Genomic DNA, 19072 nt, shown 5'->3' on the forward strand with positions numbered 1-19072 from the left:
ACTGCCTTGTTGAGAGGTATGTCTTGTAGTGTTCTTGATAATAAGGACTTTCCAAGATACGTTCCAAGATGTTTCCAAGATCCATTAGAATGATGTATGACTGATCTCTCTACTTCCCAGTTGTGCTCAAAAGTACACCTTCTTCTGGTGCAGCAACATGAAATGATTGTAAAGAGAAGGGTATATTTCTCTGATAAAATAGCTCTTATAAGTTGGTAAATAGACACTATCAGATTTTTTAGTTAACCGTCTGACTGAAACCCTATATATTCAATTTGAAAATTTGCAGGTGATGTATTTATGTCAACTGAAAATGGAATTGCAAATATACAAAATAAATGGTGATATTTCATTGTTGTGAGTGATAAGGGTGCATCTGGGGCCTGGCTGGGCCACTCAGTGGGAAGAACAGCTACCTTTATGGTGCAGGGTAGAGGGCAGCCACAGGACATGCTGGGCCAGGCCACATGTGTCTGTGGGCCACAGGTTGGACATGACTGTAGGAAACCCTGAAGTGCATATTTGCTTTCTAAAGAGACTCTATACAAGCAAGCATGCATGCAGGAAATAGTGAATGAGTGAGATTAAATAAGCCCTCCAAGAGGTCTGTCCTGCACTGGAACAAAGCAAGTGAATCTCACTCAGAAAATAAGCCTGCTCCTTATGAAATTATGTTTAATTTCTATAGAAGGCATATTCTACACATGTACATCAACAGATGAAAAGTTTTCCATGCACTGTTGATAGCTGCTAAATCACTTTAATCTTCTGTTTGTGCCTGTGAATTTTTATATTAAAAAATTTCCTTACTATATAAATACCTTAAATCAAAGTTGGAGTGTATTCTGTGTATCCTTTATTTTAAGTTAACTGCATCAGCTATCATCATTTAACATGAGATGACTATGTTGCACTGATATTTGTTCATATTACTGCTATTTAGCAGTCAGCTGTAGATTGTAGCCTCTTTTTGTTTCAGAGTACTTTCTTGAAGAATATGAAGCCTGCCAGATGTTTTTTTACTTTTTCTATGATATAGAAATAACTATCTATATTCAAACTCACTCTGTGTAGCAGACTTTTCCAATATAATACTAATTCTTTAGAAAAAATTATCATATTTCTTGATTTTCTCTTGACTACTTTTTTTTTCCATGGTTTTTAAACTGTGAATACTTTACACTATCCCCATCTTTGAAATGGCAATTAATTTGTGCTAGTCATCATCATTCCCACTATATTTAAAAAATTGTAAATAAATATATTCCTGTTTACAATACTTCTAAATGTAAACATAAGCAGTATATTCAATTTAAAAGTAAAGAATACCTTCCAAAATAAGTGCAACATGCTAATCATATGCAAAGGTCTATAATCTCTTTATTGCCTAGACATAAATGACAATTACATAAAAAAGCAGCAAATTGTGTACATTTTATGCATGCTTCGAGTCACATTTTAGCCTTGCGAGCCTCATTCCTCCTCTTCTATCTTTTTATGAAACTCTCGACTCTTCACACGGAGCTTGTTCACCTGTGACTCTGCAATGTCAGCCCGCTCCTCAGCTTCCTCCAGCTCATGCTGGATCTTGCGGAATTTGGAAAGGTTGACATTGGACAGCTCCTCCTGTGCAGGGGAAGGGAGTAATGAAAACAACAGTGCAAAAGCTGCACAGGAAAAAAAAAAAAGAACAAAAACAAAACGAAGTTCCATCTCCACCAGAAGAGGTTTTGGTCAGTTTCAGAATGATACTTACAGCCTCCTCAGCCTGCCTTTTGTAGGATTTCACTTTCATTTGCAGTTTGTCCACCAGGTCCTGGAGCCTGAGAACATTCTTCCGGTCTTCTTCAGACTACAGAAAAAGTCAAATAACAGTAACACTTCCTATCCTCCCCCCTTACTCTATTTGAAAGAAAGATAGTAACATGCCTCAGGGAACATGGCTGTGCAGTAGGGAAAAAGAGAAAAATCATGTTAACGTTGTCAGTGAAAGAGAGCAACAGGAAGAAATCACAATGTCAATATGCAACATTCATGAGAGAAGGATGAGTAAGAAAAAGCTTTTTCTGCCTTACCTGGTAGGTCAGCTCCTTCACCCTCCTCTCATATTTGCGCACACCCTTCACGGCTTCAGCGCTGCGCTTCTGCTCAGCATCAACCTCCCCTTCCAGCTCTCGCACCTACAATGAGAAACCCATTGTTGGAGCTTCCCTGCTACCTCTGACCTAGGATTGCACATGCTTGAACAAATACCAGTCCTACGCACCCTGGCCTCCAGCTTCTGGATTTGCTTCTTGCCTCCCTTCAGGGCCAGCTGCTCTGCCTCGTCCAGACGGTGCTGCAGGTCCTTCACCGTCTGGTCCAGGTTCTTCTTCATCCTCTCCAGGTGGGCACTGGTGTCCTGCTCCTTCTTCAGCTCTTCTGCCATCATGGCTGCCTGGATAAGAAAGAATCACAGGCATTTTGTGACTGTATTCTGAGGGAGAATGCATTCACAATCAGCAGTGGAGGAGTGCCTCAACTCACATCAGTGATGGCCTTCTTGGCCTTGTCTTCAGCATTGCGGGCTTCCTGGATGGTATCCTCCATTTCACTCTGAATTTGAGAAATATCTGATTCCAGCTTCTTCTTGGTGTTGATCAAACTGGTGTTCTGTTGAAGAAAAAGCATACTGTGTTTTCTCCAGTGAATTTAACATATCGTATTTAGAAAAAGTAATTTACCCACTATTATACCCACTATAGGGTTTTCTTAATGTTTGTACGAGGAATATCTCATTAATAGTAGTGGCAGAAGACTGCTGGAGAGCAAGTGGGATATACTCATTAAAAAACTGAAATGGGTCACATAATTATGTGAGTTCTCTGGGAACTGTTTCTCACATTTTGCTCTGAATTTGGGAAATATGTCCAGTTTCACTTTGGTGTTGATTGTCTTTTGTGTTCTGCTGAAGAGCATCAACATCATCATTTTGTTTCCACTTCCTTGTAATATCAAATTAAGAACATTGCAAAATATTGCTTTTAAATGTGAACTGTGCCATTAGGTCTCATGGAATTCTGTTTTAATGGAGCTGCTGGGGAAGCTTTTTTTTCCCTTGGCTGTGATATACTTCAATAATTCAAGAATGTCCTCCATAAAACTTTTCCTCACAGTCTGTGAGTCAACACGGAAGGGATTTATACTGGCCAAGAAAATCAATGTAATCATTTCTTACCATTTTCAATCTAGCTGCTGGAAGTAAATTAGCAGAATCTACAGAATACTTACAATGACTTTGCTAAAAGATCACTTTTCAAATATTTATACTGTAGTCTAATGAAATTATGCTGTATCTGCAGATGAAAAGTTTTAGTATTTCTTTTTTGTACTGTGAGCACTACAACACCTAATTTACTAAATGCCATTTAAATTCAAACAGGTCCTATTTTTTTTGTTTTTGTTTTTTGTATGGTGCAGAAGTATGAATATTTGTTACATTTATAGGCTGACCTGGGTATGGAGGAGCTGCACACGCTCACTTGCATCCAGGAGCTCCTGCTCAGCCACCTTCCTGGAGCGCTCCGTCTGCTCCAGGGCTGCCCGTAGCTCTTCAGTTTCAGACTGCAACAGGTTTGCTCTGCGCTCCACCATGGCCACCTGCTCCTTCAGGTCCTCCTGTGACCTGAGAGCATCATCCAGGTGTATCTGTGCATCCTGGTAAGACAGAGGAAACATTGGGAGGCATATTCTTCCTGTTTTGCTATTTTCACATCAGTGTAGAACTGTTAGAGTTGAATCACCAAAACATTTTTACCTTTGGGAGAAATCAATGAGTGCGGGTTTAGTTTTGACATACCTTGAGTACTCCTTGTGTGTTTCTCAGGTTCCTTTGTGCCTCTGCAGCCATGCGGTTGGCATGGTTGAGCTGGATCTCCATTTCATTGAGGTCTCCCTCCATCTTCTTCTTCAGCCTTAGGGCTTCATTCCTGCTCCTGATCTCAGCATCCAGAGTGCTCTGCATGGACTCCACAATTCTGAGGTGATTTCTCTTCAGCTGGTCAATTTCCTCATCTTTCTCTGCAATCTTCCTGTCAATCTCAGATTTGACCTGGTTGAGCTCCAGTTGGAGGCGCAGGATCTTCCCCTCTTCATGTTCAAGGGAGGCCTGTCAATTAATTATGTATATGACAATATCAGTATGTTTACATGAGTTGTTTTGCTGAAAAACTGCATATAGTATCATGTCAGCAAAGGAAAACTGAGGCTTCCTTTGTATCAAAAGGGAATAATTAAGCTCAATGTATTTTGTATTCTCAAATTTAAGAAATGAAGGATTTACTTCTGCTTCCTCTAGAGAGGCTTGAAGTTCAGACTTCTCCTGCTCAATTTGCTTCTTCACTTTCTCCAGCTCATGAATCGCTTTTCCTCCCTCTGCAATCTGCTCCGTGAGGTCAGAAATCTCCTCTGTGCAAGTAAAGATAAGCTATATTGTAATATGCAAAAAAAAGAAAAAAAAAAGAAAAAAAAAAGTAGAGCCCTAGCACATTAAGGTGAAGAAATCTTTGTAGATCTGGCAAACAAATGTGTGGAGAGATGGAAAGACACACTTGTGAGAAAGTCCTGTAAGAGCAAGAGGCCATGCACTTACGCTGCAAGTTCTTGTTCTCACGCTTCAGCGTTTCCAGGTGGTCCAGGGACTCCTCATAGGCATTCTTCATCTTAAACAGCTCCGTGCTGAGGGAGCGAGACTCCTTCTGGGAGGCCTCCAGCTCAGACTGCGTTTCCTCGTACTTCTGCTTCCACTCTGACAATATCTGAGGAGCAACAGGGCGTGAGTATGGATGTGGCAATCATGTTCTGCCCAGGAAACACGGGGCTGGAGCCCACAGTACCTTGTCAAAGTTCTTCTGCTTCTTGTCCAGAGCTGCACAGGCAGCATTCGCTCGTTCCACATCAATCATCAGGTCCTCCACCTCATTCTGCAGTCTCTGCTTTGTCTTCTCCAGGGAAGCACATTTGGCATTCACAGCTTCAACATGTTCCTCTGCATCCTGCAGGCGCTGTGCCAGCTTCTTCCTGGGAGGTTGTAAGCACAGCTCAGTATTTGGGAGCAAAGTGGAGATTTTTCTGTGGTTTTCACCACTGTACTTAGGCACTCTACAGTATTCTGCCCAGATGCACCTCGTGCAGACCGTTTCCCACTCTTCATTCCCTTCTCCTTTCCTCAAGTCCAGAGCATTCCTCATCTCTCTGCATACATCATACATTGCCTTTCTCTTGCATTCTCTGTCATATCGCCAATTTGTCTTTTTGAAACCACTGTCTCAACAGCACAGATTTCCCCTTCACAACACTCCTCTCCAAACTGCTATTTGGATTTTGCTCTTCAGTATCTCTGTCATTTCTTCAGATTTCCACGACTCATTGCCAGCCTTTCCCACTTTCCCACTTACTTGGCCTCCTCCAGCTCCTCTGTGCGCTGAATCGCATCCGTCTCATATTTGGTTCTCCACTGGGCCACTTCGCTGTTGGCCTTGGACAGGGCACGCTGCAGCTCACCCTTGGCTTCCTGCTCCTCCTCATATTGTTCCCGGAGCAAGTCACAGTCATGGCGGGCAGACTGCAAGCCGTGGGCCAGGGCGTTCTTGGCCTGAGGGCAGAAGTTGTAGTATGTTGGAGAATAGAAATCTCTTAGGAAATGTCCTGAGTGAACAGTTATTGGACTTGATAATTCTTCCATTACAATAATGGCAATACAATGAATGAGGAAGAAGTAGCTGGGAATTTGCAACATTTTAAAGGATAGGTGGTATCAGAAAGATTAAATGACTTGTGCTGAATTGACTATTTTTCCCTTCTCAACATCACGTTTCTGTAATTATAGATGTGTCTGAAGCACCTCTTGGTCTGAGGGATGCACTGGATAAGATAGAATTTTGGAAAACCTCCTCACCTTTATCTCCTCCTCTAAGTGCCTCTTGAGTTCCTCAATCTGTTGAGTGAATGCCTGTTTGCCTCGAGACAGCTGAGAAATCAGAGCATCTTTCTCCTCCACCTGGCGTGAATATTCACCTGGGAAGTTTGCAGATATACAGGCCTTTGATGACAATGTTGTGGAAAATTAGGGCTTTAAGAGAATATATTTGTCAAATATATTTCAAAAACTTGTATTATTAATTCATACATTTCTCCTTATAGGAGAAATTTTGTTGGACAGCTCTCATGGCCAGAAAGGTAATTTTACACTAAGTTAATCACAGAAACACAGAAACAAAGAAGTTGGAAGGGATTTTCAGAGATCATGTTGTCTAATCGCATCTAGAAGACAGTGCTCTAGATCAAATTGCTCAGTTCTCTGATGATGTTCATGACGTTTATATGGAGCTTGGTGTGTTCTAGTTTGTACCCAATACCTCTTATCCTGGCAATGGCAGTTCAGAATAGAGCCTCACTATACTTTTATCCTTCCTTTCATGTATTTGCAGTCATTGATGAGTTCCTCTCTGTGTCTTCTCTACTTTAAATGGAACTGACTCAACTCTCTGACATTGATCAATGACATATCTAAGTTATGAATGTCTCACCTGATTCTGTCTGCAGACGAGCTCTTTGAGCATTAACATCATTGAGCATCCGTTGATGCTCCTCTTCTTTTGTCTTTATCTCACTCAGCTGATCTTCCAAAGCTCGGCATGTCTTCTCCAGGCTTGCCTATGTGTCAACATACAAAAAAATATTTGCAATGCACACTCCCCATAAATGGATGAATTCCACACATTTCTAATGGGACAACAAGTGTATGAGGTAATGTTGTACCTTGGCTTTGGAGACAGACTCCATGTTGCTGGCCAAGTCATCGATCTCCATCTTCAGCTCACTCTTCTCCTTCTCCAGCTTCTGCTTGACTCGCTGCAGGTTGTCGATCTGCTCCCCAAGCTCTGCTGTGCTGTCCGCATGCTTCTTCCGCAGGGCAGCAGCTGTGGCTTCGTGCTGCAGTGTGGCCTCTTCGAGGTCACGCCGCATCTTCTGAAATTCTGCCTCACGTTTCTTGTTCATATCGATCTGAGCTGCTGTAGCCCCTCCTGCTTCCTCCAGGCGCTCACTGATCTCCTCCAGCTCCCTGGAGAGGTCAGCCCGGTGCTTCTCTGCTTTTGCCCGAGAGGTTCGCTCTGCCTCAATTTCCTCCTCCAGTTCCTCAATGCGGGCCTAGGGAACATCAGGGACCCTTTACACGCATGTCCTCCTCCTGCTGATGTTTTCTGAAGGGCACAAGGGAAGGACCAGAGACTTGCCTGCAACTCCTTGATCTTCTTCTGTAGCTGCATGCCCAGGGCTTGCTCATCCTCAATTTTGCTCTGGATCTGGCTGATTTCAAAGTCTTTCCTTTTGTACAAGATAAATGGTGTTAGTGAATGAACAAAACTCCTAAGTGTTCCTTCCCAGCACTCAGGTGTCCCACAACCACACTTACTTCTTCAGTTTCTCATCCAGCTGCTGTTTATCATTTTCCAAGTCCATTATGCTATCATGGGACAGCTTCAAGTCTCCTTCAAGTTTCCTCTTAGCTCTCTCAAGGTCCATGCGCAGTTTCTTCTCTTGCTCCAGGGACCCTTCCAGCTAAACAGAATAAGACTATCAGTGCTCTGCTGATTATGTTTATTTCCACAACTGTCCTGTAATGGCTGTATGCATTTTGCTTACATCATCCACTTGCTGTTCCAGCTTGGTTTTCGCTTTGGTCAGTGTATTGACTTTGTCCTCTTCTGCCTGCAGGTCATCCAGTGTCTGCTGATGGGCCTCTTGGAGGGCTTTCTTCTCTTTTGTCAGCTTGGCTATATTCTCATCCAGGGCTGCCATTTCCTCTGTGAGGTTTTTCACCTTTGACAAGAAGGAAGCAAGTGTAATTAAAGCTAATAGGTAAAAGCCTCCCGTAACAACACAGTGCTCTTTTCTGGAGTGTGAGGGATATCTTCTGCCTCATACCTTGTTTTCAGTGGCATGCTTCTCCTTCTCAACCTTGGCCAGAGTTAACTCCAGGTCATCAATATCTTTTTTCAATTCGGAACATTCATCCTCCAGTTTCCTCTTCTTGGCTGTCAGCTCAGCATTAATTTCCTCCTCATCCTCAGCTCGTTCTGTCACCTCCTTAATTTTGGCTTCCAGCTGGATTTTGGTTTTGATGAGCTGGTCACATCTTTCCTCAGCATCAGCCAAAGCATCAGCTTCCTGTTCGGGAAAGATAGTAATTTTTCTACTTTAGAAATCTAACAATCTTTGAATAGAAATGGAGTCATTTGTTTCAGAAAAGTAGACATTGAATTTCTATTTTTTTCTATTGTGTATAGAAGGTTTTGTTTTGTTTTGTTTTAATTAGAATAGTTTCTTAGTTCTATTTCATCCTCAAATCTTACTTGCTGTATTTATCAATAACATTTGAAAATACATAGAAAATCATTTTCTACTGCAGACTTTTATTTCTTTGCTTGAAAGTTTATGTGTGTGTAATTGTATAGAAATCTTTTTGCTTCATCTTTGTGAAGGCTTTTATTGGCATAACTGAATTTGAATTTGGTAAAGCAGTACATAATCTAAATGCAATTGTGTTTGGCCACTGGAATCTGGAAGTGTCAATCTGCCTGTGGGTAGCGAGTCTCTACAGTGGGATCTGGACAAGCTGGGGAGCTGGGTTGAAGACAATGGGATGAGGTTTAACAAGACCAAATGCTGGTTCCTGCACTTTGGCCACTACAACCCCAGGTGATGCTACAAGCTTGAGGCGGAATGGCTGGAAGACTGTGTAGAGGAAATGGACCTGGGGGTATTGATTGATGTTGGACATGAGTTGACAGTGTGCCCAGGTGGCCAATAAGGCCAAGGCCATTCTGGCTTGCATCAGAAACAATGTTGCCAGCAGGAACAGATAAGTAATTGTCCCCTTGTACTCAGCACTGGTGAGGCCACAACTTGAGTACTGTGTCTTGTTTTGGGCCCCTCGCTGCAGGAAAGACATTGAGGCCCTGGAATGCATTCAAAGAATGGCAACAAGGCTGGTGAGGTGTCTATAGCACAGGCGTTATGGGGAGAGACTGAAGGAGCTGGGAATGTTCAGCCTGGAGAAGAGGAGGCTCAAGGGAGACCTTATTGCTCTCTATAACTTCCTGAAGTGAGCTGGGGGTTGGCCTCATCTCTCGCGTAATTAGCGATAGGACAAGGGGGAATGGCTTCAAACTGCACCAAGGGAGATTCAGGCTGGACATTAGGAAATGCTTCTCTGAAAGGGTGGTCAGGCACTCGAATGGACTGCCCAGAGAGGTGGTTGAGTCACTGACCCTGGGGGTGTTCAAGGAATATTTGGATGTTGTGTGGAGGGACATGGTTTAGTGGGAGCTATTGGTGATAAGTGAACGGTTGGACTGGATGATCTTTTAGGTCTTTTCCAACCTTGTCGATTCTACGATTAAATGATTCTATTACTCTTTTCTAAAGCTGTGAAGTAGACCCTTACATGATTAAAAAAACTGCCAAACATTCCAAAACTTTTGGTGTGCAAAAGAACATTGTATACATTGAATGAGTTGGGAATTATATTTGGATGCAGAGGGTATTTGTGTCTTTCTGGAGTAGTAGTGGCTGCAGGAGTACAGATGAGATAGCATATATCATAAGAAACGTCACAAGGCTGTTTTTATCTTGGAAACTGATTAAAGACAGTGTTTGTAGTCAGCTCTACTATCTCTCCACTATCTGTATATACTAAATCACTACTGACTACATTTGGGACTTATAATGTGAACTTACATGGAGTAACATACCTACAGGCTCTGAGACGTAGAAAAATCTTCCCTAGTTGCAACTCCACATTATAATGGTGACAATGAATTTTACCTTTAGTGATTCAGGTTTGAATATTTTTAAGGCAGTTTTGTGAGCAGTTGGAGGGTTCTGTGAAAGAGAACTTAAACTTTGCTTGCTTCCTCTCAGGAATAAATATATTAATAATACTCACAGCCTGCACTTGGAGCTGCAAGTCATTTTTCTCCTGTAGCAAGGACACCATTTTCTCCTCCAGCTCCTTCCTCTTTGCCTCAGACTTTGCAAGCTCTTCCTTGGTTTTCTCAAACTCCCCTTTCATGTTGGCCATCTCCTTCTCAGACTCTGCACTCTTCAGCAGGGGCTTGATCTTGAAGAACAGCTTCATCCAGGGCCAGTGCTTGACATTCATGAATGAACGAACATTGTACTGAATGCAGAAGATGGACTCCCTGAAGAATAATTAAAATGTGCATTGAAAATTTTGACTGCAATGAGTGGTAACAGGTCCCAAATACAGTGATCTTAACCAAAGATGGGAAACACCTACCTTCTCTCCACCATTCTGCGGTACTCCACTCTCATCAGGAAGCCCCTGCACCTGGCCTGTGTGCGAGTGATGAGCTGTGCCAGCTTCTCATCCCTCATCTCCTCCAGGAGTCCCAACAGCCCAGCTTTGAAGAACACCTTGAGAAAGGGAATATCACTGCACATAATTTTCAGGTACTACAAAATACAGATACGTAGCACTTCAGTCAAGCAGTATTTGTACCTTGGTATGACCAAATTTGTACTGGGTGTGGTCCACATCGATTGACCCAAGAAGCTTCTCAGAAGCTTTCTTGCTGTCAATGAACTGTCCCTCAGGGATGGCACTGGCATTAAGCACCTTGTATCTGTGCAATGAAAGATAAATTGAATTAATGTAGTCTCGATTCATAAGTTTTTCTTTTTATTGTAATTAATGGTATTTGCTGTAGAAGGAGCCTGTGGCATTCTACCCCCTTTTATAGATAACATTAATAATTAAGTCCAAATCCAACAACAAAATGGAAGAAAGTATTAAAGCTTAGGTGTAAATATGATTCTGATCTCCAACTATTGCTTTCTGTTATCTTTGTTTCTTAAATTATGCTGTTGTTCTTAAATATAAATTTGCTGGACAGGAGTCTTGCCACTCTGTGTGTGGTAAGAAATCATCTTACCCTGAAACTATCAAATGAAACAATGTATAAAGCATTATAAGTTTTTTATTTTTGCATAAAATGTTTTTGTATCCGTGTATCAATCTTCATTTTCTTAATCTCATAAGCATGAGCCTATGTAGCTCTAGTTTGCTTCCATAGTCAGACACTTTGGCAAAGCTTGATTTTTTGATGAGTAAAAATCAGTGAGAACATGAGCCCTTCATCTCACAACAATTTCTCCTATGCTACCCATACATTCTGGTTTTGGTTATGCATTCCAGCTATTTTCCTTTTCTTCAGATTTAATTAGTTAATTTTTAAAATTCAAAATAGCCATCAATCTTAATATAGTTAAGAAGTCCACTTAAGTAGTAAAGACTGAATGGAAAGTGGGAAAGTCTGACCTCTGTTTGAAGTCTGCATAGAGGATTCTGCTGGGGAATCCCTTTCTGCAAATTCTGATTCCTTCTAGCACACCATTGCAACGCAGCTGGTGCAGCACCAGTTCATGCTCCATGGCACCTAAGCAAATTATTTGATATTTCATTATAAAGCATAGAGCGTAATGGCTTCTCCACACTAAGATTTCTCTGTACTTTAAGTTCTTACCAGGAGTTTTTGTTTCATTGGGGATGATACAGCGCACAAAATGAGGGTGAGTGCTCCGTAGATTGGTCATCAGCTTGTTCAGGTTCTCCTGTGGAATCATGAACAAAGGTTTTTCACTAACAGATGTTACCTCTGAAGTTATGTGAGGTATAGGAGGGGCTGTAAGGGAATAATGGACTTAATACTCCCATTTAGAACCATATAAATCTCAGGTTTTTTATAGTTTTTAGTCTTGAAGTCCTGGTTTGAAGCAGTGGCAAAGCTGTTCAGAGATGTATATATTTTACACAATATGAAAAACTGTACAGAATGCCAGATCATATCTACTGTTCAAAAAAGAGTGTTTCCATCTGCCTCACTCTTTGGAGGGGTGGTAGCTGGTGTTGGCATTTCCCTGTTGCTTTTTCTTAATGTGTATAATCATTTGTGAATGCATGCACATATCCAGACTAGACATTCCTTCAGGCAGACATGCACATCCACCATTGCTCTTCCACGAAAGAGGAGAACTTAGTCTTACTAACCCACATACATACAATTAAATGAAACGGTAGCCTGACCTAAGGCACTTGTTCTAACATTCAAGGAGAGACTAAATATAAGGCTATCTTTCCCCTGGCCTCATCTGACTTGAAGATAGCCCTTTCTAATAATTTAAAAGACATTTCTGATACAGAGAAAAATGCTAACAGGTTCAATAAGTGCCTTGTTGAATTTAACTTAGGATGTCAGAATCTTCAGGAATCAAGAAGAGAGAGATCAAGAGAGATAATTACTTCTGTACTTACCCTGAAAAGAGCTGATACAGTCTGGAAAGAAGAACCCTTCTTCTTGCCTCCTTTCTTGCCACCACCACCACTTTCTGAAGAATAGCAAAATAAAATGTTATTACAACTTTGAGTTGTAGAGTTTTTTTTCTTTGTGAGACTGTAAGAATCTTGGTCATATGTAACATTCAAGCTAAGAAAGGAAACTAGGAAAAGGCTGGAAGTAGGGGAAACATACAGACTAAAATACAGGGGACCAAGAGTTCTGATGAACTTCAGGATTATCATAGCTGAGTGGAGATCAGAGACAGATTTATTGGTTTTCCTTCATTAATAAATTCCAGTCATGAAAGACCCTGCACAAAATGCAGTTTCTGAAGGACATTCTACTGATATTCACTGTTATCAAAGTGTAACTAAGTAAATAAAAAAATAAGAAAAAATAAGTGCTGACCTGCCTCTCCACCAGCAGAGGCAAACAGTAAGGCCAGTGTCTTCAGAGATGATTTCTGGTACAGCCCCACAACAGTTTCATTTAAGGGGTCCTTGTTCTTGTCAAGCCAGCCAGAGATGTTGTAGTCCACTGTGCCAGCGTAGTGCACTAGGGAGAAGTGGGCCTCTGCCTTGCCTTTGCCAGGTTTAGGCTTCTGGAAGTTGTTGGACTTGCCCAGATGCTGGTCATAGAGCTTGTTCTTGAAAGAGGTGTCAGTTGCCTTGGGGAACATGCACTCCTCTTCCAGGATGGAGAAGATGCCCATGGGCTGGGAGAAGCAAAAGGAAAGAGAAAGAATTGAAAAGGGAACAAGAATCACAGAGAGAAAAACAGCTTCCTGAATGGGATAATATTAAAACTCTCATGCCTTTTGAAGTGGAATACTTTTGCTCAGTGGAGCAAGATGTGAGATTGTATCCTAGGTTGCACCAAAGAAGGGTTGCCAGAAGGTCAAGGGAGGTGTTTTTCCTCCTCTACTTTGCTCTTGTGAAACCCCATCTCGAGAACTTCACCTAGGACTGGGGTTTCTAGCACAAGGAGGTGGAGCTGTGGAGTGAGTGCAGAGCAGGGTCATGAATATGCAGTGAGGGCTGGAGCATCTCTCCTGTGTAGAAAAGCTGAGAGAGCAGTGTTTGTTCAGGGAGATTGCCTGGAGACGAGAAGGCTCTGGGGACACATACAGCCTCCCAGTATTTAGAGAGAGTTTATAAACAGAATGGAAAGCAACTTTTTACATGGTTTGATAGAGATAGAGCAAAGGAGAACAGTTTTAACTAAAAGAATGTAATTCTTTACTCAGAGGGTGATGACAGGCTGCCCAGGAAAGCTGCAGATACTCCATACCACAACATGTTCAAGGCCAGACTGGATGAGACCCTGGACAATCTGATCTAGCAGAAGATACTTCTACCCACTTCAGGGGCTTGGAACTGATTGGACTTTAGTGTCCCTTCTGGCTCAAGTCATTCTATCTTTCTATAATTATTTGATTTTATGATTCTTTCATATTAAACATTGTAAATTAAAAGATACCTTTTCAATGAGCTCAATGCAGGCAGCCAGATCCATCCCAAAGTCAATGAACTCCCAGTCAATGCCTTCCTTCTTGTACTCCTCCTGCTCCAGCACGAACATGTGGTGGTTGAAGAACTGTTGCAGTTTCTCATTGGTGAAGTTGATGCACAGCTGTTCCAGACTGTTGAACTGCGGAATATAGATAAAGTTTATTATTAATATAAATATGAATAAAGAAGGATAAAGAAGAGTGCTATTTCTTTTTTAACAAATTACAAAAGGATCTGTAAGAGGAGCCTTCTTCACTCAACCAAGAATTTGGAACTTGTCAAGATGTCTCTGCTACCAAGCAAAACTTTATCCATATTTTTATGAACTACTTTAAATTTCTCAGTTTTGATATATACTAGACTGATCCAGGATTAACAGTAACTGATTTAAAAGCATACCACAAACCACCTAGGCATAGACTGTGTCTATAGATTTTTGTGCCTATGTATTAGTTACAAAACGATATTCTGCTGTTCGTAAATAGTAAAAAGCCTACATTTATGAATTTCAGTTGGAATATGAGCAACAAAAAGCTATTCTCAAGAAAACCTTGTAGGAGTTATGATTCCTTAGATACAATCAGAAAAAATCAAAACTCTTTAAAAAAAAAGAAAAAAAAAATAAAAGACAGTTTCTTCTTAAATCATTCAACCCACAGTAGAGTTACTCTTAAAACTGTGTTAATAAAATATAACTCTTACATCAAAGATCTCAAAGCCAGCAATATCCAGGACACCAATGAAGTACTGCCTGGGCTGCTTGGTATCCAGCTGCTGGTTGATGCGAACAACCATCCACAAGAACATTTTCTCAAAGACAGCCTTTGCCAGTGCACCAACTGAGTTGTACACCTAAAACAAAACCAGATTTGTAGTTATCGTGCAGAACAAAAGTGAAAGTCTAGGGTTTCAGCTATCAAAACACTGCCCAGATGCTAGTCATAGAGCTTGTTCTTGAAGGAGGTGTCAGTTGCCAAACACCAGTTTTTTGTTACCTGCTGTACAGTCTGACCCTTGGTCACAAATTCATTCCCAACTTTGACGCGGGGGTAGCACAGGGCCTTGAGCAGGTCTGCTGAGTTCAGACCCATCAGGTAGGCAGCCTTGTCAGCAACTAAACAAACACACAACAGGATCAAGTATTAGCTCCCCAGTAGATGTATCTTTTAGTAATTTGGAATGGCTTCTGCATAAATCTCACATACTGTGAATCATCGACTTACAAGATTTGTACCCTCTCTTGATAACAGTTTGAGTGTGCTTTTTTCCGTTGGTTGTTTTTCTTATGTTTTACTTTTTTTTCCAGTTCAGACTTTTGAATGTAAAAATGTTTCCAAATGAATTAACAATGTTCAAGCAAAGTTTGAAGTGGCTAGCAAGACAAAAGGCCATTTTCATAGCTTTTTGCCATGTTACTATTTCTGAACAAACATAAGAGGAAACAGGTTGGTAGCGAGATATGCTGTACTTATTAGAGTCATTGAAATTCTATTGTCATTAGAGAGAAAGATTAGTGAAGCATTACACCACATGTACAAATATGGTATCTCCTAAAGCACTCATAGCAGGACTACATTTTCCCTATTAAGCAGGAGCTATACACAGGCCTTTGGGCAGAGCAGCGTCAGGGTTCTGGGTTATTTTTATGTGGAAACAACAACTTCAGGAGGTGCCTACCACTGATGACAAATGATCATAGCTGCCTGGGTACGTGAACGTCAGTGAGTGGAGTGGCTCCCGGTTGTGTGCCAGATGTAGAAAGCTGCCATTCAAAATAGAAGCACCCCTTGTCTTTCTTCTGCCTAACTAGTGCTATGTCAGACAATGGAAGTGTGGTTAGGATTCCCTGGCCCTTCTATTTGCATATTTCATAGTAGTCTGCGTCTCCCATGGAGTTGTGTTCTTCCAGGAAGACCACTATTTAGGACACTCTTATTCGCTGCAGTAGTAGCATCAGGGGAAAAGATGGACTGAGTCCATGAGTCTGAACAGCAATTACTGCCTGTATTAGCAAGTGTTTCCGTATAAATTGCGCTAATACCTTCTGTGCCATCTGGCTCTGCCTGCTCTTCCCGCTGCTTCTGCTTAAACTTCAGGTTGCCGTAGTGCATGACAGCCCCCGTCAGCTTGTAAATGGCTGTCTTTTCATCAGGAGTGAAGCCCAGAATGTCAATGGCACTCTAACAAAGGAAGAATTGAAGAATACTTAGATGTAAGTACTATGCCTGCTTCTAGGTCAGAATCCGACCAAGAAAACGTCTGTGCATTGCTTACATCAGTGGCCATCAGCTCCTCCTGGTCATTAATGCTGGGCACTGTGATCTCTCCTTGACTCACATACTGATAGTCATATGGGTTGGTGGTGATCAGTAGCATTTCTGAGAAGAAGGACAAAACACGTACGGATCAAACAGCACTGGCGTGGAAATGAATGAAAAATATTGTTCAGTGTACTATGTTCGGAGAAGTTCCTACCAATTAGCTCTGGCTTCTTGTTGGACATGATCTGATAAAAGATGTGGTAGCTTCTTTCTGCCTTCAGCTGGAAGGTGACCCTGGACTTCTCCAGCAGATCTGACAAGGACGGTAGGAGAAAGTTAGCGCAAGAACCAAGGACGGTCAGAAGGAACGCGATCAATCAGGCCTGGAGAGTCTCTTACATGTTTCAATGTCAGCAGAAGCCAGTTTGCCTGTGGCACCAAAGTGGATTCTGATGAATTTACCCTGAAAGAGTAAAAAAATGAGACCTAGATCCACCTTCCCATCTCCGACTCTGAAAATATTTCAGTTGTTGTGTTGATGAGGAAAAGAGTCATTTTTTCTTAGGGCAGGCAACAACTTACAAAGCGTGAGGAGTTGTCGTTCCTCACAGTCTTGGCATTCCCAAAAGCCTCCAACAGAGGGTTGGCACTGATGATTTGATCCTCGAGTGTCCCCTGAAACAGAAATCTTCTTGGTATGCTACAGCTCACAAATCAATCTGACAGTTGCAGGGTCCTATTCTTTGGAGCTCACCTGCATTTTGCCCGCTGGCTGCTCCTCCTTCTTCTTATCTCCACTAGCTGCAATTGTTGCAAAGTACTGGATGACACGTTTAGTGTTCACAGTCTTTCCTGCACCGGATTCTCCACTGTCAAACCAAACAGAGAAACGGAGAGTGTGAAGTTGGAGAGAAGGTCCCCATCACAGGCAGCCCCACAGGGACCTGAACACGGAGCGCACTTACGTGATCAGGACCGACTGATTCTCGCGGTCTGTGAAAGAGGCAAAAAGAAAGTTTTAGCCATTATCCTGAGTAGCACTGAGCTGACTTAAAAGTAAAGCTGTAAGTTGGAGCTCCTTCAGAAAGCCCAAACACTAACTCTCAGAGAAAAGAAATGGATTTGCTTCCATATCCCACAGTGGCAGCACAAATGTAGGCATACAGCTGTCTGAGGTACATGGTCCACACACAGACTGTGTATTTTCTTGCCCTGCACACAGTTCTCATCAAGAAATCTAGACAAAATGCCTACCTGTGTTCAAAGTAAAGGACTGTATAGAACAGTAATACATCCTCTTTCTCTTCCATTATTGTAAAATAATAACAAACTCTGAGTCTGGCTTTACTTCTGTACTAGGAGAATGTAGGATTTGGTACAGTAAAGTGTAAATAGCACATAGTGCTGAATCTATGCATGTTTCTGGTACAGTTTGTCTTAAAATTAATTCCTCCTTAACTTGCTGTCATACAGCTCTGTGGTGTTTGTTGCTGGCTTGTCACATACTCCAGTGAGAGCAATGAGGCTCTTCAGTTTGGGTTGCTTTCATAAGTTCATAAGTTCATAAGGTTGGAAAGGACCTATAAGATCATCTAGTCCAACCATCCTCCTATCACTATCTCTACCCAACTACTAAATTAAGTCCTTTAGCACCTCATCTAAACGCTTCTTGAACAGCGCTAGGGATGGTGCCTCAACCACCTCCCTAGGCAGGCCATTCCAGTGCCTGACCACTCTTTCAGAAAAGAAATGCTTCCTCAGGTCTAATCTAAATCTTCCCCGGCGCAACTTGTGACCATTCCTTTGAAGGAGACCAGGCACTCACCAGTCAGCATGAACTGATAGGCGTTGTCAGAGATGGAGAAGATGTGTGGAGGGGCCTCCTGGCGCTTTTTGCCTCGGTAGGCCAACACCACCTCTGGGTTGTACACCGGCAGCCACTTGTAGGGGTTGACAGTGACACAGAAGAGGCCCGAGTAGGTCTGCGAGGAACAGACACAGCACGTTGACTTCCACTCAGCCTGGCACAGAGGTCCTCCCCAGCTACACTACCCAAGGAAGAGAGCTGGTGGTACTTACGTAGATCATCCAGGCTGCATAACGCTCTTTGAGGTTGTACAGCACAGCGGGTTCATGGAGGTGGGTCATCATGGCCATGTCCTCGATTTTATCATACTTGGGAGGGTTCATGGAGAAGATTTGATCTTCCTTCACAGTCAGAGTCTGACAAAGAAAAGACAGATCCCTGCATGTCAGCTCAGAGCCCAGAGTGCAAATTAAATTCATATTGCCTTTTACTCACTTCTCCACCTTCAGTCTTGACAGTGACTTTCCCCGATTCTTTGCTCTGAACTGTGCTTTTCACATAGGATTCTTTAGCATGTACCACGAAGACAGATGTCTTGGCGTCAAAAGGCTTGTTCTGGGCCTCGATCCTCTCCTTTTCTGACTTTCGGAGGTAAGGGGCTGCCGCTCCAAAAATGGCCATTTCAGCGTCTGATGACATGGCTGCAGTTAATGTAATTCACCACAGCAGTGGGCTGAAGGGAACAAACATATCAGAGTGCTGAGTGAAGGAAGAAATGCATTTGTTCTACCCACCACTTTACTGTGTCCTGCTCTCATTCTTTACCTTTCAATCTAGTCTGCTTTTCTCTACATATTCTTTTCATTTATTTAGATTTGAAATACGACAGCATTCTTTTATTTGGATTAGTTTTCTTTCTTTCCTTTTTTCTACTCTAAGGTTACATTCTTTATATCTATTAGTTTTTCAGTAGCCTACAGGGAAAAGTGAGTTGACATTTGGGTTCTAGTAAGACATTCTTCTGAATTCGAAATTGAAGTTTTAGCTTCTCTAGATGTTCTGCCTTCTCCTTTTTGAACTGATCCTTTAAGA

The 19072-nt window shown here is 42.0% G+C and overlaps 1 protein-coding gene across 1 annotated transcript; it reads right to left on the bottom strand.

Moving 5' to 3' along the window:
* Window positions 1-1355: 1355 nt before the first annotated feature.
* Window positions 1356-18702, bottom strand: LOC136056436 (myosin-1B-like). Its single transcript, XM_065748632.1, has 38 exons — window positions 18476-18702; window positions 18253-18396; window positions 17999-18155; window positions 17139-17166; window positions 16928-17042; window positions 16756-16848; window positions 16573-16636; window positions 16388-16486; window positions 16187-16290; window positions 15954-16092; window positions 14908-15026; window positions 14615-14764; window positions 13881-14051; window positions 12810-13116; window positions 12377-12450; window positions 11589-11676; window positions 11384-11501; window positions 10565-10688; window positions 10343-10479; window positions 9989-10244; window positions 7966-8208; window positions 7684-7860; window positions 7454-7599; window positions 7275-7365; window positions 6799-7188; window positions 6567-6693; window positions 5936-6054; window positions 5436-5632; window positions 4875-5058; window positions 4631-4796; window positions 4322-4446; window positions 3839-4147; window positions 3493-3696; window positions 2527-2652; window positions 2267-2437; window positions 2076-2180; window positions 1757-1852; window positions 1356-1626 (listed from the first exon to the last, which is right to left on the bottom strand). Exons 1-38 carry the CDS (start codon window positions 18677-18679, stop codon window positions 1474-1476), a joined length of 5820 nt encoding a protein of 1939 aa, XP_065604704.1. The 5' UTR covers window positions 18680-18702; the 3' UTR covers window positions 1356-1473.
* Between the last annotated feature and the right edge of the window lie 370 nt (window positions 18703-19072).

The sequence above is a fragment of the Cyrtonyx montezumae genome, unplaced genomic scaffold (assembly GCF_038088225.1).
Source record: "Cyrtonyx montezumae isolate F1298 unplaced genomic scaffold, pur_monq_1.0 scaffold_50, whole genome shotgun sequence".
Taxonomy (NCBI): Eukaryota; Metazoa; Chordata; class Aves; order Galliformes; family Odontophoridae; genus Cyrtonyx; species Cyrtonyx montezumae.